Source organism: Lathyrus oleraceus, chromosome 4 (assembly GCF_024323335.1).
Source record: "Lathyrus oleraceus cultivar Zhongwan6 chromosome 4, CAAS_Psat_ZW6_1.0, whole genome shotgun sequence".
NCBI classification, from domain to species: domain Eukaryota; kingdom Viridiplantae; phylum Streptophyta; class Magnoliopsida; order Fabales; family Fabaceae; genus Lathyrus; species Lathyrus oleraceus.
The window spans coordinates 19,437,549-19,462,941 of NC_066582.1; the positions used below are offsets into that span (position 1 = coordinate 19,437,549).

The window sequence follows — 25,393 nt, forward strand, 5'->3', positions numbered from 1 at the left end:
CATATTCAAGCCTATGGAAAAATATAGTCAAGGTATGGCCGAAAATTTATAGAAACTACATTTGGAGTGTTAGAAATGGCAAGGATGTGGATGCTTGGAATGACATATGGATTGCTCTGAATGTTCACATAGCTGATCTTCAACTTGAAATTCCTACGCACATGCAGGTTACAAAAGTTGCAGACATTGGAAATACTAGTGATGGTTGGAGTTGGTAAGCGCTAAATTAGTGATTACTAAGGGACATGTTATAAAGGATTGCTTCCATCATGCCACCTTCGATCGATGCAGGCCCAAATGTTAGGACTGGTGTTGGTCAAGATGGTAAACATTTCAACGTTAGAGCCATGTACAAGTTGCTTGACGATTGTGAGGACAATATAAGTACCGTTTCTTGGAGAGACATTTCGAAAATCCAAGCAACAAAACAAGTTCAATACTTTTTTTGGATCCTTCATCATGACAGATTGCTCACAAATAGTAGAAAGCATAAAATGGGTCTTGGCAGTGTTATGTGTTTATTTTGCAACAATGTTGAAGAAGATACTCTCTATGTCCTTCGGGATTGCCCGCGTGCAGTAGCGCTTTGGATGACAACAATTAATATTAACAAATGATTTAACTTTTTTGCAGGTAACTTGAAGGATTGGATCTCTACTAATATGAACTGTAACTTAGGGTGGAATGCAGATAAAGATTGGACGGCTTTTTGGGCTACCGTTTGCCATAACATTTGGACATGTCATAATAAGGAGACGTATGATGAAAGCTTCAATAGATTGTCGTGCATGATAACTCACATCAATAATTTGGTTCAGGATTACGAGCATGCGAAAAATACAGCAAACATAAGCTTGACGCCTCATAGAGTTTTGAGTTTCATAAAGTGGGAAGCACCTCCGGTGGGTTGGGTTAAATTGAATACATATGGAACTAGAGAAAAATATAGAAATACAAGTTGTGGTGGTATCGTCAGAGGGAGTGAGGGAGAGTGGCTTGGAGGTTTCTCCCAATATATTGGAATAAGTAGTGTTTACATAGCAAAACTTTGAGGTGTCAGCCAACAATGACAATGGACTTTCGATACATTATTATGGAAATGGACTCTCAACAAGTGGTTAATGACATTAATTCTGACAATCAGAGTAACAACATGTGAAGAAACTTGGTCACCAAAATTAGAGCATTTTTACATTAAGATATTAAAGTTATGATTCGTCATATCTACTGAGAAGTCAACATGTGTGTTGATGTTCTATCTAGAGATGGAAGCTTGCATCTGACAACTATGCACACTTTTGAGGAGTGTCCTTCTTTTCTTAATCACATTTTTACTAGTGATTTGTTTGAGAATTTTACCTCCAGATTACTTCCTTTGTAATTTTCTCTTTCTGGACTTTGACCCTCCCGTCAATTAAAAAAAATTATAGACCCTCAAAATCTTAAGACCTTATATAAAATGAGAAACATAATACAAGATCAAAATACACACATTTATCTTAAAATACATTTCATTATCGATGATCGTTAACTTAGACACCCAAAAAATGTAAACCTATAAATTCTTAGAAATAATCCTAAATTTGACACACTTCTCCCTCACATAAGAAACTCAAACCTATTCTAGTTTCTTTTTTATTAAAGAGATCGATCATCATCACTAAAAAGAAAACAAAAACATTAGTATTAGTAAATTTAAACCCTAAATTAATAAAACTCAGGAACTCCCCCCAAAAAAAACTTGTTGCCCCTTGTTGTATCAGAGTCGGACCCAACTCAACTCGCCGGCAACGCACCAAAGAATTCCGTCGCAAAGTTACATTGGAGTGTTAAATTAGGGTTTTGATTTTTGCATAATGAGGCATAGTCATGGTTCAATTCCTCCTCGACTATTGGAAAACAAACTCGCTCAACAAGAAGCAGAAATCGAGCGAATTTCTGGTGAAAATCACAGATTATCAATCACACATAGAGCCTTAAGAGATGCACTTGTTGATACTGCACAAGATGTGCAAAAGATAAAATCACACATTAGAAGTACTCAAACTGAGAGTGATATTCAGATTAGGGTTTTGCTTGATAAGATGGCGAAAATGGAGGTTGATATTAGAGCCGGTGATGTTGTCAAGAAGGAGCTTCAACAGGCTCATATGGAGGCGCAGAGTTTGGCTGCTTCTAGGAAGGAATTGAGGGGCCAAATTCAATTGGCCACTCAGGAATTGAAGATGGTTGTTGGTGATGTTAAAAGTTTACCTGATTTGCATGCTGAATTCGATAGTTTAATGCAAGAGGATACAATAATACGGTGAGTATTGAAATCTGTTCATGTAACTGATAGCAACTCTTCAGTGTATCTAGTTAAGTCTGTTATTACATGGTCGAATTCACCGATTTGAAAACATGGGTTTTCATATAACATATTGGAAGTTTTTGATCATGCAACTGATTCTGCCCAATGCTGTTTTTATCATGTTTGTTATAGTTGTTAACATGATTATCAGTATCTGACTATACACGCGAGGTTTTGAAAAAACGTCTGTTACAGGGAAAATGGCCGCGAAAAAACGGTATCAGGTGTCGATACTGATACATTTATTCACTGTTTTCGTGATAAATAACTATTGTGGTTAATTCACGCCGTGGCGACCGCAGTCAGTTTCGCAACACTTGTACTGACCGAAATCGGGAAAGCCTTCACACGACCGCAACACTATTGCGTCCGTTATTTAAATCTTGCGCGAGTACATCTTGATTCGATACAAAAATAGATCTAATCGACAAGAATCCCGGTGTCTATGTACTTCTGAAATGAATCTCATCTTGAGTCGTGATTCACTATGATGAATTCTGATTCATTCTAATGAGAATGAATCACCATCTAACCATAGTGTAGCTAGACAATCTTTGTCGATTTTGTATGACTTGGATCATGGATTATTTTTAGGTTAGTACATTATATACTAGCTTAAAATTTTACTCTGTTACTTGTTTTTACTTTGAAATGCCATGTTCTTATTGGTAATGTATCTAATGATTCATAACAAGATTCGATTCACGAATTGCAGAATGGGTCTTCTAATTCATTGATAGACTATTATACAGTTTATATTCCTTTCTTGGAACTTTATAAGCTTAACGGGATATGAATGCGTTCAATTTTAAGAGATGGCACACTGTGTTGTTAAATGACTGGTATAGCGCCGCTATACCTCGATTGCATATCGAAATTTGGAGCAACCACGACAAAAGCCGATACGCAATTGCAATTCCGCTACCACTGCTATGGCGGTGGCTTTTTTATTTCTTCGTATCGGTGATGGCGGTTATGGCTTACAAATTGGAAGTTGTTGTTAATAATATGCTTTTTTCCTCGATAAAAACATTAAAAATATGATGTGAGCTTCACTTGACATATTTTAAAAACATTATAAATAAAATAAAGATGACTTTGGTGATGAGACGGGGCTTGTATAATCTCTAAATCCCACAACCTAGGTAACCTCTCATCACTAAACTGCTTATGCCTCACCATCTTCTATCTTCACTTTATACTTCACTTAGTCTCCTTTAAGTCACTTTGAATTTATGTTTCTGGCTTTCTGCAGCAATGTAGCTAACTATGCATCATGCTTTATTAGTTGTTTGAACTATTTTAGATTTTGAGTTTTATGTTGGACACTTTTGTTTTCTTTTTATATAGCTTTTATTTGTTCGCAACATGCTTTATGTTATATACAATTATGTATTTCAACCGTTTTGCGGCTTTCTCAATTTACCCTCAATGCTATCCGCCATTTCTCTTCTTGGATTTTTGCCGATCCACTATTAATAACACTGATGGCATGTTATCTTTGAAGTGGATATTATGGGTAATGGATATCATAATTGTTTGAGTCTCCTATTGTGAAACCAGTGTGGGATGGAGTGAAAAATCCGATCAAAACTTGTATGAAGGGCTCCTGAATCATACGAGAGTTCGATGAAATTGTTTATAATATCTATCAAATTGTGCTTTAAGTCAGTTTTGTTATCCATGAGTGTCGCTATATGCCTGAAATCTTTGAATAATTTGTTCCTCTGTCGCATCATGTTGCATACTTTCTTTGTCTCCGATTGTTGCCTTGAATTTTCATCTCTTTTTTTGTTAACTAATCTTGTAAATGTTCAAATCTTCTTGGTTGATAGTGACACATTCGACTATGAAAAGAGCAAGAATGTAGAGCTAGTAGATCAATTGAAAGCGAAAGAGAAGAAACTAATAGCAATGGCAAGAGAAGTTGAGATGTTACGGTCTGAGATTTTGAATGCTGAGAAAAGAATAAATGGTAAGTCTCTACCTTCAGTAGGTCATTGTCTCTTCATATGATATTTCTATACATATGTTTCTGATGCATTCATACTACGCAAACAGCATCAAATATGTACGGAGCTGCTACCCCGGCAGATGGCAATGGTCCCTTTCTCGATCATTATGGGAGAGCTCACGGTCAGATGGCTTTTGGCCAAATAGGAGAGTCTATGGTTCCAGTTGGCAACAGCAATGGAGTAGCAGTTGTAAATAGTGCTGATGGTAGCGGTGCCGGTTGGGTGGGTCAATATGATCCCTCAATTGCTGGGAGGTGAAGTTTAATGATGCTGGTTGGGCGGGTCAATATGATCATTTCCTGTGTAAGTCTCAGATTGGATGGCTTTATTGATTTGCTCATTTCCTTAAAACATAATGCAGTTTTGGGAATTGTTAAATTGAACTGCAAATGAAGGAACCAGAGATATGTCTCGCAAACAACTTATTGTAAGACTTGCAAGCATATCCATGTAGTAGTGAGCAAAATATGATATTGTTTTTTATTTAAGTTTAATACGGAGGACTCAATTTTACTATGAAATATGTTTGGGATCTGTTTTCCATTCGATATGATGAGACTTGGCAAACAAGTAAACTCAAATAATATTTCCCATGTTTTTGCCAACTCGAGCTAAATTTTCCATTCAGCAATTGTAGATGCCTTTATAATTGGTAGTGTATAGGCTCGTTGGTATTTATTCTAGCAACGGCAAAGCATAACTTAGGATATGTTTGGATTAATCGTCTAAAACGGAGCGGAATGGAACATCGAAAGGGGAATGATATAAAGATTTTATTGCATTTTTAATAATTTAACCAAAATAGTTCATTCTATTATATATATATAATATCCTAAATTGGATGAAATGAAAATTGAAGTATTTAATGGAACCGAATGGAAGATACAATGAAATATTATTAAATAGCCCTCAATTTCATTTAATCACATTCCATCAATCCAAATATATTTTAAGACTGTGTTTGGATAAAGCATTTTAATAAAAGAAAATAATTTTTTAAGGGATTTTAAAATGATTTGATCAAAATTTGTTGTTTGAATAAAAAACTAGTAAAGGACCCGTGCGTTCGCACGGGTCGCGCAAGTGCAATAATTTATTTTAAAAAAATTAAAATAAAATATATTTTTTTTGTTTATATATATATATATATATATATATATATATATATATATATATATATATATATATATATATATATATATATATATATATATAATGTAATGGATGTTAAATGATCAATAAATGGGTTCAAAAAATTTTCACAGATAATTTTTCGAGTTTGGGACATAATAAAGTAAAACATTATTAATTTATAGTAATATAATTTGCTTAATTTTTTTTATACTATATTAAGGAAATAATCAAAAAATATAATACAAAAATATTTTTACAATTTATTGATATATTGATATATAATAAATATTCCATTGTTAATGTTATGAATAAACATTCCATTTATCATTGAGATTTTGGACATAAGAAATAAAAATATATTTATTTAGTAATGGATGAAATTTTCCAATCTGTTACTAATTTGAGGAATAAAAGCGCAAATATTAACCTTCATAATAAATGATTATACCAGAACCTCATTTGTTTTAAAATATAGTAATGAATACTACCAAATGTTGAAATTAATTGCAATTGATACGGTAAGGTTTAATGCAACAAAAGATATTGAAACAAAAGGTTCACAATTTTAGTTAAAATTGTGAGAAATAAGTCCAGCAACAAAAATGATTTAACTCGTACAATTCTTTGGTCCTTAAAAAACTGGGTTTATACAAAACCTGCCCGCAACCTTTTAGGAAGTGATGATTCAAAACCTGCCCGCAACCTTTTAGGAAGTGATGATTCAAAACCTGCCCGCAACCTTAAAAAACTACAATAATAACTAATTTGATTTTAGGATATTGATTTCATTTTAGAATGATGAGATTGCAACAACAATAAAATAACGGTAATATTTTTTAGTAGTATAAATAGGTAATTTATTTTATCACATTTTTCACTCACATCTAGTCTAAATTTGACCAATTTATTTTATTTTATTTTAATTTTTTTGTGTACACATTTCATTTGAAAATGAACCTCAATCAACATAACACATGCTCCAATTTTATGCAAAATGATGAAAGTCCTCTTTGTATCCCAAATCAACAAAACACCCCATATTTTGGAAATCCACCTCTTATTCCAAATCTACACCATAATTCAAGATTTCAAAATTCTCTTTTTATCCCAAATCCATAAAATAATTCACCCATTGGAAATTACTCATATCATACATCACCTTACCCAATGAAAAACTCTCTTTTAATGTATTTTGATATATTTGAATCAATTTTTTAATTATATTTTATATAATATATAGTGGGATTTAGTGGGGCCCATTTTCTTAGCCCACTTTAATTATTTACAATCATTTTCTTATACAACTAAATGTATAAATAATTGATATTCTTATTGATTTATTATAAATCATGCATAACATTAATTATCTTACGGCTGAATTATTTTAATACTCCACTGACCTAGCCAATAGAAAGGAGACAGTGGACATAATTATTCATTTCAACCCCCAACTATATTTTGGCAAATAAATAATTTAAATATGTTGAGTTATAATACTATATATGATGACGTGAGATTGGTAAAAAGTATAGTTGCATGCTTAACTTAATCATTTCAAACAAACAAATGTAGATTTTTCACAAAATACTCATTAAATACTCATTATGTTCCTTTAAATCATACATGAAATATAAATGTCAATTGTAATCCCACAAAATAAACACTTCAAAAAAGTAAGAACACATCCTACAACCAAAACATATCATGTTCTTAACAACTTCATACTTAAACTCATTCTGGTGCTAAAAAGTTCATAACATATATTTCAATATCAAATTTTCGAAAATTCTAATTAAGAAGATGGTTCTATCTTTAATTTCTTGGATGGTTTGGTGCCTGATAATTGCGTAGCGCCAGACGCTTCAAAATCAACTTCTTCACCCTTGTCGGCAATTACAACATCCTTAGCCGGAGTCATTAGAATGATTGATTCTGGATCATTTTCACCAGATGCAGATAATGTTTGCTTGCAATATAAAAAATTAATTGTCAGATATAAAATGAATTATAATAATACAGTATTTATCATAGAAAATTATTATGTTAACAAATGAAGATACTTACTGCGGAAGTTTCCAAATTTTCTTTGTTAGGGACCAACTTTGCATATTCAGTTTTAGACTGATTCTGCACATTGAAACATCGAATATTTATTATACTTGTTAAATGTTTAAATAATACATGAATTAAGTGAATATTATACGTCTTCTACTATGTAGTCATTTTCAATCTCTTTAACAAAGGCTTCATCATCACAAAGCTTCCAAACAGACGCTTGGGAAAACGTTGGCTGCACCTTAACCCTAAAAGTCATTTTCTTATTCAACAGCATTTCAAGTTCATCAGGATAAACCATTGGATCATCTTCTCCATTCTAATGGAAAAATAAAATATCAACCATGAGTGATAATCTGAACTTTACAACTCGATAAACTATTAACATTTTAACTTATGTATAACAATGTACCTCCACCATAGAGTTATGCATAAATTCAGCAGTCATTCCAAGTATAGCAGCACATTCGGAATCCCAGAATACAAATCGATATTTTGATTCACCATTGCTAACATATATCTCAATCTTGTACCTATAGTATTTTAAACGAAGAAAATAATATGATTAATAACAAATCCATTACCAAATTTATTTGCAATTCATCTAGATTATATGTACCTTGGTATAGGCTGTTCGACTTTTTGCCCACATGAACATTCATAAGCTTTTTCAGGATTAGGTGCCTTCGAAGAACACCTTGTGCAGCCATAATAAAACCATCCATACTTTGAGACAACAAATTTCAATGTGGTTGCTACAGTAACACATAAAGTTTCCTAAAAGCAAATAAAAAATGATATTAATTTCAAAAAGCAAACAATATAATTGTAATAGTAAAGATAAATTCGGCTCTATAGTATTTAACTTACATGTTTGATTTTGCAGAACTGACTTAAGGACATACATTTCGCATTATGAACAAACCTTTCTACTGGCGAATACTGAGAACCACCAGACCAATTAGAAAGAGATTTTGCAGATTGAGTAGGCTTCTCCTTTTGTTCATTAGTAGGCAACCTATAGAAATAAGATTGTTTTTGAAATTAAAAATTATGTATAATAATCTGAATATAAATAAATAAATAAAATCCATACTTAGACATAAAATCTTGAATTTCAGGGATGTCTTCATTTATCAACAATTTGGAACCACTCCATGCATTTGACACTGTAAATTGTATAATTAATATAAAAATTATTGAACGTATAATGAAAAATACAAATCAGCTATGTATTTATAAAGTCAGATAGTGTAATACTTTGACCATATTTTACCATTGCATGAGTGAGCAGAATTACAATAGCTTCATTGTTTTTAGGATCATTGTAGTAAGCCAAAAATTTTGATCCATAGATTTCCCATAAATTGCAATTTATGCAATTACCCCTATTTTGCAATATAAATAAACAATATTATATGATGGGATTCAGTGATGCAAAATATATAAATTTATCAAACACATAAGTTATGAAAACAATGTGCATTACTTCAAATCTTTCAGCACAACAGAAACAACAACTTTCTTCCCCGGAGTGTTGGATTGGATATGGTTTATCTCACTAACAGCACCAATAATATCTACATTAAAGTAAGGTTCATTATTGAATGTGTTTGCAAATATATAAGTTATATAAGTTATAATAGAATTTAAATTACCTTCCAGTCTATCGGTTTTGCATTTGCCTTGAAGTATCTCACCAAAATCTTTAAAGAAATATCCTTTAGGTGGAATATTTTGAAGTTCGATTGCCTTCATTGTGGTACCACCAAGAAACACAAATTTTTTTGAATGATCACATACCTTCCACTGAAAATCATTGTTATAGACACTGTCATTGTTTATAATGCAGGTCATATTCTCCTTAATGACCTCTTTCCATTTCAGTAAATGGTCATGACGAATAAGGACCTGAATCCGATCACCCTAACAAAATAAAAATAATCTTCTTTTTATATGTTATACAAAAAAGCATTTTGTTGTAATTACTAACTATCATACAAAAATCTATACTTAAAAAAAAGAAAAGCAATTTACCAAGGAATCCATAACAATCATCTCCAAATGTTCAATACCTTTATTATTCACAACACTCCAAACATCCATTATTCGAACAGCAAGACGCCAAGTTTCTTTTGAGTCATTGATGTCTTTCACAGAATCAACATTTCTACTCATTTTCACTGAAAAATAATTCAAAAATTAATGTAACTGCAAATTTAGATGACTATAAAATTACAAACCTAATAACCTTGAAAAAAAAAAGAGTATATAAATTTGATAGAGGTGTGTGGCAAAATGCTGAAAAGGATCCAACCTTTGATGTTATTAAATTATAACTTTAAATTAAAAATAACTATTTAATATAGTTGATTAATATTAATTGAGTAATTTAATATTATTGTTAATTTACCTATCAATTAATTATTATTATTGTTATTATTATTATTGATATTTACCCGCCATATATGATAAGAATATTTTTAAAATTTAAATAGTATATTTATTATTTGATTTAATTTAATTGAGATCCAAACTCTATAAATTAAAATCGTTTACTTATTATGAACAATAATATAGGGTCATTCCAATGTCAATCTATTATTAATTGAATTTTACATAGATGTAATTTTGCAATAACACGCTGGCATATTGAATCTTATACCGTTGTTATCTTTGCACTAACATATTTTATCCTTTCAACAGAATAATTATAGTAAATACGTACATTCTGTATACCGAATTATAATAAAAATGTATTAAAATCAAAAGCAATAAAACTGTTTACAGTAAATAAAAATATAGTTTAATTTCTTCATGATCATAAATATTTAAAGAAAAATTCATTGAAATAAAAAATCAATAATAAATCAAAAGTTGAAATAAATGCTAATGACACAACATATATTTAAAATTTTATTTGATATATTTTTATATAATAAATAAATTAGTAATAAGTAAATGAATAAATTAGTAATAAGTAAATAAATTCTAATGCCAGAAATGTAAATAAGTAAATAAATATCGTATAGTGATAGTTAAGAAATGTATATAAAAGATATATAAATTAAGTAGTCTTTCCCCGTCAGAAATGTATATTTTAATTTAAAAAATTAATGAAATAATTAAATAGTCATCTACATGTGGATTCCCATGGATCGCGAAAATATCTTTATAAATAGTAAATAAATATAATATAGTAATGGATAAGAAAATTCATAAAAGATATACAAATTAAGTAATCTCGCTCCGTAGGGCATGTCTATTTTAATAGAAAAAATAAATAAAATAATAGAAAATCAAGTAGTCTCGGTCCGGAGGGCATTTATATTTTAAGTTGTCTTGATTCATAGAAAATGTATAAAATAATTTTTTTATTGTCATATGAGTTTATAAGTTTTATGCTAGAAAACATACATGTCAAACATATAAATTAATATTAGATAATGAGGTTGTTTGATTATGTTATATTTTTTAGATTTTAAAAATAAAAATAAAAATAAATATTTAAGACGTATTTTTCACACAATAACTAATGATTTTAAAAAGTATGTATCACAAAACTTATTTGATAGATTATTTTAAGAATATGGTTTATAAACTAAATATAAAAAATATGAAGAAAAATAAATAAATTCTATTTAATTGATGGATATGTGATAGTGGAAATGATGTAGGCTTAGACATTTATTATATATTTATGTTATAAAGCATAAAATGATAGATTCATTTGACAATAATACTAATATGATTTTATAATTGGTCTTAAAGAAATGACAAAATTAGTAATAAGTAAATATCAATAATAATAATAACAATAATAATAATTAATTGGTAGGTAAATTAACAATAATATTAAATTACTCAATTAATATTAATCAACTATATTAAATAGTTATTTTTAATTTTAAAGTTATAATTTAATAACATATAATTATACAATTAAATATTTATTTTGTCATTTAAAGAAAATCAAGTAGAGTTTAGTACGAAATTACTTATAAGAACATGAAAGTAGCTGTATTATGGATTGTAATTAGGGTAATTAAGTAATTATGGTGGTAATTAATTTTTATATATTAAAAGTAGATATGAAAATTTATTAAAATGATATAAATTTATGAAGTATTTTATTTAAGTTAAATTTAAGGAATTTCAAATGACATAAAAAATAAAGAATTTAAAATTGCTCGTGTGAATGTTAAATTGTTTATTATTAATTTTTCAAAAAAAAATTTGATTGCGAGTTTGTAGGGGAAGGGAGACGGGACTTTGAAAAATAAAAGGATTGAGTGAAAAAAAATAGAATTTTTTTGATTGAGAGATTGTTTTTATTCATAATATCAAAAATTTCTTTTTTTGGATCAAGATTTATATTGAAGAGAATTTTGGACGGCTTAAACAAATTGTTTAAATATAATATTTATTATATTATTTAATAAAAATATATTAATGATAAGTATTACTTTATTATTTTAAATATTTTTTTTCCAAATAATATTAAAGATTTCCCTGTATTTTTTAAAAATTATTTTTCTAAATCCTTCTCCTCCATTTCAAACTCCCGAACAAGAAAATTTAACTTACATGCCACATACTTGAAAAACTTTGACCAAAATGCCACCATTTGAAAAATGGTAATGCTATTCTTACATCAATATCTTACACTAATACTTACATCAAATACTCTTCATCAAATTTATACGGGAAAATATTTTTTTAATAAAATAATATTAAAATTTTATTTTAAATTAAAATATTTTTTTAAAAAATATTTTTGTAACAAAAATATAATATTTTTCATTAACCAATTTTATTATTATATTAACCACAAAAATATATGTTATAAAGTTATACAAAAATATATTGTATTAACCATATATTTTTTTGAAAATTTATTAACCAACTTCATTATTTTATTAACCAATAAAATACATAATATTGACCAAAATATTGGATTTCAGACAAGTGTACACTAATAATTGCATCAAAGGGATTGATGAAGAGGTAATCAAATTCAATACTCATAAAGTTATGCAATTTGATAGTTAGAGGTTCTCCTTCATAATCAAAGAAATTGTGAATCATAACAAGGGTATACCTACTTGATATTTCAACATTGATCTCAGGAAACAGATATGTATGTGTGGAAAATTTCAAACTTTCCATGTCCCTTGCTCACATGTCATAGTATACGAAAAGATTATTACGTGCATATAGTTGATATGTTCAAAGTTGTTTTTGTAACACCCCATTTTTTGAATTGTTATTTTATGTGTTTATTCATGAATTAATTTTATTTTAATTTAATTATTATATGTGATGATTAAATTAATATGCGTGTTAGGGGTGTGTGACCTTGAAGTGAGAGTGTGGAGAGTGATTAGAGATTGGTAAAGGTTTGCTAGAACTATTAGAATCTATTTTAATAATTAAATAATAGTTTTTTAATTGAACTATTTAATTAAGATGAGAAAAAAGAAGGTTTGGGCTCAAAGTGTGAATAATAAGAAATAGAGGGGAGGATGTTAGTAAGTGAAATGTGAGCTTGTAATTTTAACTAGATTAACCCTAATGATATAAATTAGGAACATAATCTAAGTTTATGAGTTTTTATCATTACGTAGAAAATTTGGAAAAGAGGCTAGAGGCAAAAGGAGAACTTTGAACTTTGGGTGAAAGGAGAACATTCAAACCGGTTCAGATTCAAATTTCTTGCAAGAAATTGAGGTTAGGGGGAATGAATTCAATAATCGGTATATGCTTAGAATTGAGGAGTCCTTAACCTTCAATAGGTTTGTATAATTGTGCATGTTTGGTTGTGTTTGCATGTGAATATGAAATTTGATAATTAATTGGTGTTGTAGTCTGTTTTTCATGATGAAATTTGTGTACATGTGTGTATGAGATTTTTTGTTAGGAGGTGTTAATATGTTTTCACCATTGTTGGGTTTTAAGGGTTTTGGGATCATGATAAAAGGGGGGAATAATTTATGATTATGCTTGCTAATTGATAGATATAGGTTGTGTGATGTTAATATATTGATTCTCTGTTGTTTTCTGATCGATTTGAGTACCTAGAATGGAAAATCTGAGTTCTGATATGAGCTACATAACAGAAATGAAATTCTGCATTCTGCAGGTGTGTGGTGGACGCCATCGTCATGATGGGCGCCATCGCTATGACGGGTAATCCATCATGAAGCCCGGGCTCAATTTTGGAACTAGTCGTCACACATGTGACATGTTTGTGTTATGATGTCCATGGCAGGTGCCATGCCCGTGGTGGGTAACCCACCATGAACCTTAAGTATGCGTAAATACTTGTGTTTGATGATGATAAATGGAAGATTTAGATTTTTCGGGTTTCGTGGATGTCTGAGTATCGTTAATACAATGCTAACTATTGTTTAATGATATTTTGGCATGACGTAATGATTAAACATGATTTTTGATCGATATTATGAGCTACTTGATGAATGATGAGTATGTGTAAATGTGATGAGGATGTTGTGTTAATTGTCGGTGAATTGTGATGATGATATGTTATTGTATGAGCATGAATTATGTTTATGCTGATGATGTTATTATATTAATGTTGCTGTATGAAATACAAGTGTGACGAAGTCATGATATTGTGAGATGCTAATTATGATTATTGTGTTGTTGCATGTATGAGGTAATAGTCTAATTGAGGAGAATGATTGTATATTTGAATTGCACTAAATTATAATGTGTTGTGCATGTGCGATTTTTTTTGTATGGTAATGCAGATAGGGGATTACTTGAGTTGTCAATGCATTATGTTAAGATTAGATAGGGGTCTTAACGCATTGGTTTTGTTGTGCATTGATGTATATGAGCATGTTGTTAGAACAAGATTTGGTTCTGCATCTATACCTTGAGTTTTAATGATGATAACAATGTTGTATTTGTGTGAGAATAATTTTGGTACCCCAATGGTTTGTTATTGTGTAGCTTTAACAACCAGTTCTGATTCTGATCATATGATGTGCAACATCATCAATTTCTGAATTCTGCATTTCAAATCCGCTTCTGCACCACAATTAGAAGTTCTGAAAGACGTCAATATTGTTGATGCAATGTTCTTTCTGCTTCTGTGTTATTTCACCCAGCAAAAGCTTCTGAGAAGACTCTATGTTGCTGCTACAATGTTCTCTCAGTTCTTGCTTCTGGATGTGACTCTGATCATCAAACTTCTGAAGAATGGCAAACTTTTGAAGTTGTGTTATGCAGCTGAAGATTATGAAGATCTCAAGACATACAATTGAAGTTATCAAGGTTCTGACTGAGGATTCTAAAGACTCTGAAGATACTGCAGAACTCAAGCCAGACTACTGACGATGTCAAGGTTCTGACCTAAGGTTCTGAAGTTTTTGAATATAGCTCTCTACTTCTTCACTTCATGATTCAATCATCTTTTATCAGAAGCCAATGAATTTAAAGATAAGATCAAATAAGAACGTGATCAAATAGTACATAATATAAATCGATTAACATTCCCACTACCTGATTTCGTGGGCAAGGACAGTACTATACATACACATGTCACTGAATTTGTGGGCGAAAGGACAGTGCGTGGTATCATTCATTTCTCATCCAACAGTAAACATCCGCTCAAGGAACTTTCCCCATTTTACCCTCCAACGTCACATGCTTCTCTATATAAGCATGCATTTGAGACTTGAAGAAAACACTAATTTTGCATAAGTATTTTGACAAACATTTTTCTTTGTGAAAAACTATCATTCTTTGTATACAGTTTTTCTTTTAAGTGTTTGTTATTCATTTGTGTAAAAATCTGCTTGTGTAGAAGCATCTTGTAACACATAAACTATTATTCAAACAATTCGTTTGATTCCTTAAGGAGGTTATCCTTGAGAAGACAAAGAAAATTGTTATTTGTGAGTCCTTGAGGAGACTAAGGTTTAGTTGGATCCTTGAGAAGACAAAAAAAGTTATTCTTTGTATTTATTATAATCTCTTGATTATAGTGGATTAAGTCCTTGTGTATAAGGTAAATCACCTTGGCGGGTGGATTGGATTAACTTTGAGTTTCAAGCGAACCAAGATAAAAATATATGAGTTTTTATCTCTTCATTATTAAACTTGTTAGTGGTGTTTTTGTTTTGGAAAAAGATTTTGCTTGTAAAACCCAATTCAAACCCCCTATTTCTTGTGTTTTTCACACCTTCAAGTGGAATCATAGCTCCGATTCTAATTGTGATGATAGTTTTATCAACACCTCAGAGTGTTCAGTATCAATCCATTTGTGTGAGAAACAATGGTTGCTGCTAACGTTGTTAATAATAATGATAAAGATCATTACAGTGCAAAACCACTTATTTTTTATGGTGAAAAATTTGACTACTGGAAGACAGAATAGAAAGTTTCTTTCTTGGTTACGATGTTGATCTCTGGGATCTTGTAGTCAAAGGCTATGTTCACCCAGTAAATGCTGAAGGAAATACTTTAGCAAGAAGATCCATGTCTGATCAACAGAAGAAAAACTTCAAAAATCATCATAAGGCCAGAACAATATTGCTTAATGTTATATCTTGTACGGAGTATGAGAAGATAAAAAATAGAGATTCTGCCAAATCCATCTTTGACACTCTGAAATTGATTCATGAGCGAAACACTCAAGTAAAGGAGACAAAGGCCTTGGCCTTAATCCAGAAATATGAGGCTGTCAAGATGGAAGATGATGAAAAAACTTGGGACCATGTTCTCAAGGTTTCAGATGCTTGTCGCATGGCTTAAGGTTCTGGACAAAGGGTATCTTACAACTGTTCATGTCAATAAAATTATCAGAAGTCTTCCCAAAAAATGGAGACATATGGTAACTGTATTGAAGCTGGCTAAGGATCTCAACAACATCAGTCTTGAAGAACTTGTTAGTTCTTTAAGAAGTCACGAGATTGAAAGAAGATTAACCTCAGATGAGAGGTAAATCTATAGCTCTAAAATCCAAGCTTGAGAAGACTATAGCATATCAAATTGAGGAAGAATCAGAAGGATCTGATGAAGATTTAGAAGATAATGATGAGCTGTCTCTAATCACAAAGAGAGTCAACAGACTCTGAAAACACAGGAAAAATGGTCAATGGAAATTCAAAGGAGTCAGAAGGACTGTTGGTCGTTTCGAATTCTCATCTGATCAAAAGAAGCAAACTTATGGAAAAGAAATTATTTGTTTCGAGTGCAAGGAGGCAAGCCACTACAAGAATGACTGTCATAAACTAAAGAAAGGATAGAAGGCACAAGGAGAACTTCTCCAAAGTCAAGAAGGGCCTGACGGCTACCTGGGATGACTTAGAATCTGAAGAAGAAGATTCTGATGAAGAAAAAGCCAATGTTGCACTAATGACAATCACAGAGGATCCCACAAGCTCTAAGGAACCAAGAGACAAAGTCTTATCAGAATCAGAATCTGACTCCGATTCTGAAGAGGTATTCTCTAATCTATCTCGTTCTGATATTGAAATCTGTCTTTCTGAAATGCTGGAAAAGTAACAGAGTCTTCAAAGTAAATACAAGGACCTTAAACAAGTCTAAGTAACTGTTTTTGAAACTCAGAAAGAGCTTGAGAATGATATTTCCTCAGTTGAGACACCAGAATCAATGGTGGCACCTGTCGATCAATGGTCACATGAATGTTAATCTATATACACAAATTATTACATTCTATTTTCATATTCTTTCTATAAGGCATAAACAACAAATCAAGGATGAACTCGAACAATTGAATCTTATTAAAATATATTTCTTTCTTTCTTTTTTAAGTGTCATTTTTTACTTTTTACACATATCAAAAAAATTAATCATTATTCTTACTTTTCAAACAATAATTTTTCTTTTACATATAATACCATTAACTATTTATTATTCATTTTACTTTTTTCTCTCTCTTTAATAATTATTTAATGATAATTTTGACAAAAATCTAATTAATATTACTTTGAACTTTACAAATGACATTTAAAAAAGAATAATTTTTTTAAGAAAGTGACACTTAAAAAAACAGAGATGAAATACATATTTGAATATAAAATTAAAGTTAAAGATAAAATCATATAAATCTTATTATAAGTCATATGCTTAAATCTATCATAATTAAACAAAATATTCAAACAAAATGAATCAAAGTTGAAAGTTATAGTTGTCTCGTATGAAATACCGTGAAAATTTAATAAATAACAAATTTAATATTCCCTTTGATTCTCTTTATAAGATTTTTTTTATTAAATTTATTAAATAATTAATATATCTCATATATAGTTCAGATATATTAATTATTTAATTAACTTAAAAAATAAACTTTCTCATATATAGAATTAGAGGTATTTTTTTCTTCCTTGAAACTAATTATTTTGATATAAATCAGTGTTGCTATATATTCTCAAAAGAAGAAAACTTAACCAACCACAAATATTCACAGGTGTACATAGAAATTAATAAATTTAAGAGCAGTTGTATAAAATGATTTGAATCTCTTTCAATTTAATAAAAAATATTGGACTCCAATTCAAACACCAAAAAATATTTAAAAATTAAAAAAAAAATGAAAATCAAGCCAAGTGATTTCTAAATACCTTTTGGTTAATCAATAATCAATTGTTTTTTCTTAAAGTTCACAACTTTTTGAATGTTTCATAAAAGAAGGTGCAAAAAGCAACCTTCATTAATCAATCATAATTGGGCCTTCCTTAAGGCCCATATCACAATCCTTTTTCTCTTTATTTATTAGTATTTCTAAGTTACTTTTTTTCTTCTTTTATTTTTCTTCATTTCTTCATTGATTTGTTTTTCGAGTCTTCCTCTCTCATCATGGCCGAGGTACGCTCTTTCTCCGATTCCGACTCAATCACCATCGAGTTTTCATTTAGGTTTCAATTCAATTTTCTTTTCTTTTTTCGCTGTTAAAAAGTACTGATTCATTATCTTTTGAGGTTATGCATATTCATATCTTAAAGATTGTGTGTATTCTCTCGCTGATTTATTGAATCATTTTGTTGCCGTCATGAATATTCCCTTACCGTAAAATTGTGAATTTGCATGTTTTTTTTTAAATTCTCTACATGAATAGAGTAGCATTTCGTGTTTTTGGATTTTAAATTATGGTTTTTGCTGGTTTTCCCACGGTTCAATTGTTCATTGTTGTTTGAATAAATTAATAAGATTGTAGACGAGTGGTTGAATTTTGTTTTAATCGCTGATTTTAGGTATGAATTTGGATCAAGATGTGTGTTTTGTCTTTGTTTACATTTTCTTCATTTATATGGATCATATATTTAAGACATGCTTATATCTTCATTGCTTAAAACTATATGGTATGATACAATATCACTCACTATCTTTCTGCTATGATACGTTTTATCTCATTTGAGTTTTAATTTTAATGTAGCTGATATCTTTCTATCTTATCGTGTTGTCTTTTTCCTGACATGATGTTGTGTTTCTTCCTTGCAGATTGAGCTAAAAACAGCACCTATTGATTTTCGTTTTCCTACAACTAATCAAACCCGACACTGTTTCACTCGCTACATAGAGTTTCATAGGTGGATTTCCTGACTCTGGCTATATGATTCAGCAAAAATTGTTCTTTAAGTCTCTAATTTAGGCCTGGCATTAATTACAGGTGTGTTACAGTAAAAGGTGACAACTCAGGCGAATGTGAGAAATTTGCCAAATATTACCGTTCTCTTTGCCCCGGTGAATGGGTAAGAACTCCTTAGCTTTTTTATAAGCAAGCATCTTAACTTTGATTTACTTGGTTGGGACCGACTGCAAACTTACTTGAATGTGAAGATTGATGTCATAGCAAGACTGCAAATTTACTTTAATGTGAAGATTGATGTCATAGCAAGACTGCAAATTTACTTTAATGTGAAGATTGATGTCATAGCAAAACTTAATGCGATTTGTGGTGTTCAACCATGCATGAGAGTTAGTCCTTTGCATCAGTTAATTTTAAACATTTAGGAACTATAACTTTTTGTTGTTGCGAAACGAACCAATGAACTCCCAGTTTGATTCTCTAATTTTTCTGCATGTGGGTCACCCTTACTTTAAGTATCACTAGTCAATGCAGTTGTCTATCTATGTTTTTACAAGATAGTCTTCATCAGTTTTGAGGCCCTGTGTAAATTAGTCATATAGCCTAACTGTGACAAAACAAAAAGAGACTCTATTTACCGTGACAAATATTTTGTGAGTACTATTTAACCACAGCGACAAATTTTGAGCTCTGTGCAGTAGTCTATATCTTGCACGCCCTCAAAGACGGCTCTGACTGAATGGCCATTGCACGATTCACACACTCACATCCTATTTTCAAATGTTTGAACTTTTGTGTGTTTATGCATTTTGTTTTATCAGTGTAATTTTCCCTTTTTCTAGTTTGCATTCCTCACTCCCCTGGTCCTTTTCCCAAAGTACATTTACTTATTTTCTCCATGACTAATGCAACTATGTCTTATATAGTCTAGCTCTTTAGGATTTCCCTTCCTAGACATTTATCCTCAGTGAAGTTAACTTGTTCCAAGAGCCATGGTTGCTTGAATTAATCTTCATGCTTTGTAGTTACATGATTTGAATTAGATGAATTGGTTGTGATCTTTCATTTTTGATGCAAATTATTGTAGGTTGAGAAGTGGAATGAACAGAGGGACAATGGAACATTCCCCGGTCCTCTTTGAAAGCATGTGTGTTTGATACCTTTCTGACTTCTGAGAAGTGAGATTTTTTAAAACATTTTGTTGGTTTGTTTTCTTAAATACATTTGAGTATCTTCACCTATTCATGGTGTTGATCAATAATGCAGCCTATGATTTTTGTTGCTCCACAAATTATTGAAACCATTTTGCTTTTTAAGCTTATGCCATGGTTCTCATATCATTTTCTTTGTTGAGAAGATTGAAATTGGTCAAATAAGTCGGGAGCTATGAAGCTCCGACACACCATTCCCACGGCGTGTCGCCGTGTCGGATACGTGCCAGACACGGATACGCATACGACATGTATCCGACATGTTTTTGAAGTGTCCAATGAAAAAAAAACTTGAAATCGTAGCGGGCACGGATATGACACCTTATTTCAAATAAAAGATACGACCTATCTCAAAATGAATTAAAAGAGTTTTTTACCTTTCATATTCCACTTCCCTGCCATAAAAACAACACAAATAGAATTTTTTTTCCATATTCCACTCTTCTGTCTACAAGGATTTTTTATCTTCTCAATTTTTTTTCATCTTCGCCGCATACCTATGCTTCGGTGTTCACAAGGTTTTTTTCATCTTCTCCATCTTCTATTGAAAAATTTAATTATATTTTTTTTTAGATATTTCTGGGTTTTTATTCTTCACCACACACGAATTAGATGATGGTGGATTTCTTGAAGGTATTGACTTTTCACCATGTAATGACTATGATATGATTTTTATCATTTTGTTTTGATAGATTTATGTTATTTTTCGTTGATTGAAAATATTAAATTTAAATAAATATAAATTTTACTTATCATTTAAAATTCTTAATAAATTGTGTTTATAAATTGCATTAGTATATTAATATATAAAATATATATAATTGAGTCCGTGTCCTATATTTTTTACATTAACGGAGTCTTTCGTATCTGTGTCGTATCCTGTGTTTGAGTTCGAGTCTGTGCTTCATATGTTGTCAGTCATAATTGTGAGTAATAATGTAAAGGAAGGGATTTTTCTTCTTTTCTTTTTAACCAAGTTCCAAGGGAAAAGACGTTTCGGTCGTGGGACGCATCACACCATAATATTTTGTAACTGGGCCATCTTTATTATACTAAAAATTTCGAAATAAATCAGGAAAGCTATTATGTAGAAGAGCTTGAATCATGAAAAGTTGTGTAACTAGTGTAGTCTGCATCTTCTCCCTTTGGATAGAGATGATAAATGTCTTGAAGGTGATTCCATTCTAGTGAAAGGATAAAAAATAAATATATCTAATGAAAGGATGATTTTATCAAATAAATCAAATAAAAATCAGGTATACTTTGTTGAATGATAATTAATAGAAGACTTGATCACTTTAATTCAACAGCATTAAAGGGTAAATAAAAATTATTTACTGTCATTTTTACTTTTAAAGATACAAATGATTATTATTTTTTTGTTTGTATCATTTAATTAGTACGTATACAAAATTTTTAAATTGCAGTCATTTTAAAAGAGAGGGACTATATTGTATTTTAGGTGCGTATATTCGGATTCTTAAAAGTAAATTTTAGATTTCATTAAATAATGACTCTTTACCGCTATGGATGAGACGAATTTTGCATTTCACTAATGTCTCTTTATCACTAAGGGGTGGAAAAAGGAATCCTTCATTCTTATGTTTGTTTCGAAAGTTTGAAAAATAATTTTCCATTATAAAGTATTATCAGGATTAAAGTAACTTTCATGTTGGTATATTTTTATTCTCAAAGTAGTGGGTGGATATAAATAATTCTTGTGAAGGGGACAATAAAAATTATAAATAACCACTTGTATATTTAACTTTTACAAATAATATTGGAAATGCAGTGAATATTAAATAGATGATGCATATATATGAAAATAATATTTAACTAACAAAAAGTTAATTAGTTATAAATGGCCAACTAACTAGTTATTCATATATTAACTAACTTTAAAAACAAGTTACAATTAACAACCTTGCACTTGGATTAACAGTCTACTAACATCATTCTTTAATTCAAGTGCTTAGTACTAATCACACTTTAAAATAAATTAAAACAATTTTTGTAAACAAATAAATAAAACAATGAAACCCTTAATGTCTATATTTATGTTAATCAGTAACTATTTTATTTATAAATAATAAGACTAAATATGTTTTTGTTAGGGATGAAAAAAAACTGTATTGTGAATATTCACATATAAAATCTGGTACATGATAGTTTATTGAATATTCAAATACAAATTTAATACTACCTTTAACTGTGATATTAATATTTGTTAATAAATATCAAAATTATTTAAATATTATTTTATTAAATATAAAATTATTATAATTATAGTTATTATTGTTTTATTTTGTTAAACACAAAATTATTATTCATTATATATGTACCTGCATGTAATAACTAAAAAAAGAATAAAATCAAAATAAAAAGGTTCATCTTCATAATTCAAATCTTCATCCAAACAACTCTCGTTTTATTTAATTTTTCTTTTTCCTCTAATAACATTGCAAAGAGAAATATGACGACAATAGAGAGAATTTTTGCCATACTTTTTTTTTTGTGGAACATTTTCTTTACTTGATGGATTGCTAGTATTTTTCTTTATTTTAGGTTTGACTTACCAAGATCTTCATGTCAAGAGTAACCATCTTTCAAACAGCTAAAGTGATATCTTAAGTAGGTTTAGGCGAATCAAAGGAAAATTTCTTGAAAATAGTCCTTAAAAACCGCATGGATATATTTCTGTTATTGTCTGTAACTAAAAAAAAAAATCTTTGGAAGGCCTCGTGGTGGAAATATTTGAATTTTTTTCACCATGATTCAAGCAAAGGGTATTTAAGTTTTGGAAAATATTTGAATGCAATCTATATATTATTAATGCATCACTGGAAAGTATAAAAATAAGTCTTTAGATTTTAGAAATATATCTCCGAACGTGCCATAATTCAATAGAAATTTGATTTAATGTGAAAAAATTACGGAGATGCATGTCCAGAAGCTGCTTATATATAATGTGTCAGAACCATTCTTCTTCCTCACTTGTTAAAAAAACAAAATTATCTAAGACTCTCTCAAAATCACATTGTCTCAAAATCAATCAAGCAACATCAAAGCTTCTTCAATCATCACCGGACGACATCAAAGAGCTCATTCAACTACATCAATTTCAAAGATTCCTTACTTTTTGTAAGTTTTTTATTATTGTAAACTTTTTGGAGTTTTTGTATAAAGTTGTAGAAATGGATGATTAGGTATTGAAATGCTTAGTTTGTGCATGTTGATAGTTGATACATTGTGAGAATTGTGTTTCATAGTTAAAAGTACCGATTAATGCACTTTTTTGGGACTTTGGTGGTCTGCATTAGCGCCATTGATGAAAATAAAAGTTGCAGAAAATTTCGGAGATGTATCTCCGTAAATTTTTAACGTTTGGATTCCCAGGAATCGGAGATGCATCTCTGTGTTTTTTTTGTCTGTTTTTTTTTGCTTTTCTTGCTTGTAGGATTGTTTGTAGTAATTGTGTGACACTTGTCTAGTTTACTTACATGTATTATAGTTGATAGAGACAATAAATTGAGGCACAGGAGGATTGCATAACATGCAGGCATTATGGCTGATAGAGATGACAAATTGAGGCACGGGAGGATTGTACAACATGTATATGTCCGGGGGGAAATGGCGAGTGGTTTCAGACTGCTTAGTCTTTATCTGAGATGAAGGGCTCATGCAAGACCGGTTATGCTACGGTGAACCACGAGATGCTTAATGCATTTGTGGAGAGATGACACACTGAGGCCTTATCATTTCATCTACCACTTGGTGATTTGTCTATCACACTCGATGATGTGCCATGTCTACTACATCTTTCAATTAGGGGGAAGCATTTAGATCATGAGAGAATTAGCAAAGATGACACACTTGAGTTTATAGTATACTATATGGAAGTTAACCTAAAGGCTACCTTGAGGGAGATGGAAACAACTAGAGGGGCTCATACTAGGTTTGAATTCCTGAAAAAAAGGTATATACATATGAATTTCTTAGAGTAGAGCATGTTAGAGGTAATGACGAGCTAGTGGGGCAACATAAAGCGTATGTTATGAGAGCATGCTTGTTATATTTGGTTGACACTACTATTTTTATAGACAAGAGTGTCACTTATGTGGATGTCCTCTACCTACGATACTTCGAGAACTTTGAGGGAATCCATGAGTACAATTGAGGGGCGCTTGTTTGGTCTAGTTGTACTATAAGTTATCCAAGGGTTGTAGGTGTGTTACCTCATATTGTTTATACAGGTAATAAACATGAGAATTCATAATCAAATTTGGCTGACAGGGATTTAAGGTTTCACCCACAGTCAAAATGGTCATTTTCGACCAAAAGATCACTTAGCCGTTTGATAAGCATATCCTTTCGAAGGAGGTTGGAAAATTTGGCCGAGAGGCCCATTGAAGACCCTGGTCGAGTTAAAAGACTTAGTAAAATTTGTGGAGTCTTTTCAGTTGACGTGATTATGATGTTTTTATCGAATAGTGTATGGATAAGATCATACAGTTATTCAAGAATGCAAGGAAAACCTGTCAAAGATCAAAGATACATGAAGACGAAGAGGTGTTAAGTTATGTTAAGTCGACTGTTGTAGACGGTTATATTAGGACTTGTATATAAGCAGTGCTTGTTTGTAGTTTTAAGGGTCTGCAATTTTATGCATTACATACTCAAAGTATCCAACTGTGAAAGTTAGAAACGAGTTTTCAATGTATGTATTTAAGTTCCATTTATAAAGTTATTTTTTTCCTTTAACTTTTCCTTTTTACCCATTCACTTTACTGCATTATTTTTTTATTTAATATTCTTGATGTTCATTGTCAAAATCTTTCAAAACATATAATTTTTGCACAAATCTGTCCCGAGATATTTTCGAGTTTAATCCCTTAAGTAAAATCAAACTTGTCTTTGTTTACCAAATTTCAGGTAAACAAATTGACACATCCGATGAAAACTATTTTGTGGGATTATTTTTTACTCATTCAGACATTTGTCTAAGAAAAGTTCTTCATTCATTAAACTTTTCAACGCCTTGTGTGTA

The 25,393-nt window shown here is 30.4% G+C and overlaps 2 protein-coding genes across 2 annotated transcripts; both read left to right on the forward strand.

Annotated features, from left to right (window-relative positions):
* The first annotated feature begins 1,597 nt into the window (after positions 1-1,597).
* LOC127138489 (protein FLX-like 4) lies at positions 1,598-4,886 on the forward strand. The gene is made up of 3 exons (XM_051064952.1): positions 1,598-2,305; positions 4,186-4,325; positions 4,412-4,886. Exons 1-3 carry the CDS (start codon positions 1,857-1,859, stop codon positions 4,621-4,623), a joined length of 801 nt encoding a protein of 266 aa, XP_050920909.1. The 5' UTR covers positions 1,598-1,856; the 3' UTR covers positions 4,624-4,886.
* Positions 4,887-18,301: 13,415 nt separating this feature from the next.
* On the forward strand, positions 18,302-20,456 carry LOC127138490 (cytochrome c oxidase subunit 6b-2). The gene is made up of 4 exons (XM_051064953.1): positions 18,302-18,414; positions 19,048-19,136; positions 19,217-19,298; positions 20,223-20,456. Exons 1-4 carry the CDS (start codon positions 18,406-18,408, stop codon positions 20,274-20,276), a joined length of 234 nt encoding a protein of 77 aa, XP_050920910.1. The 5' UTR covers positions 18,302-18,405; the 3' UTR covers positions 20,277-20,456.
* Positions 20,457-25,393: the final 4,937 nt, after the last annotated feature.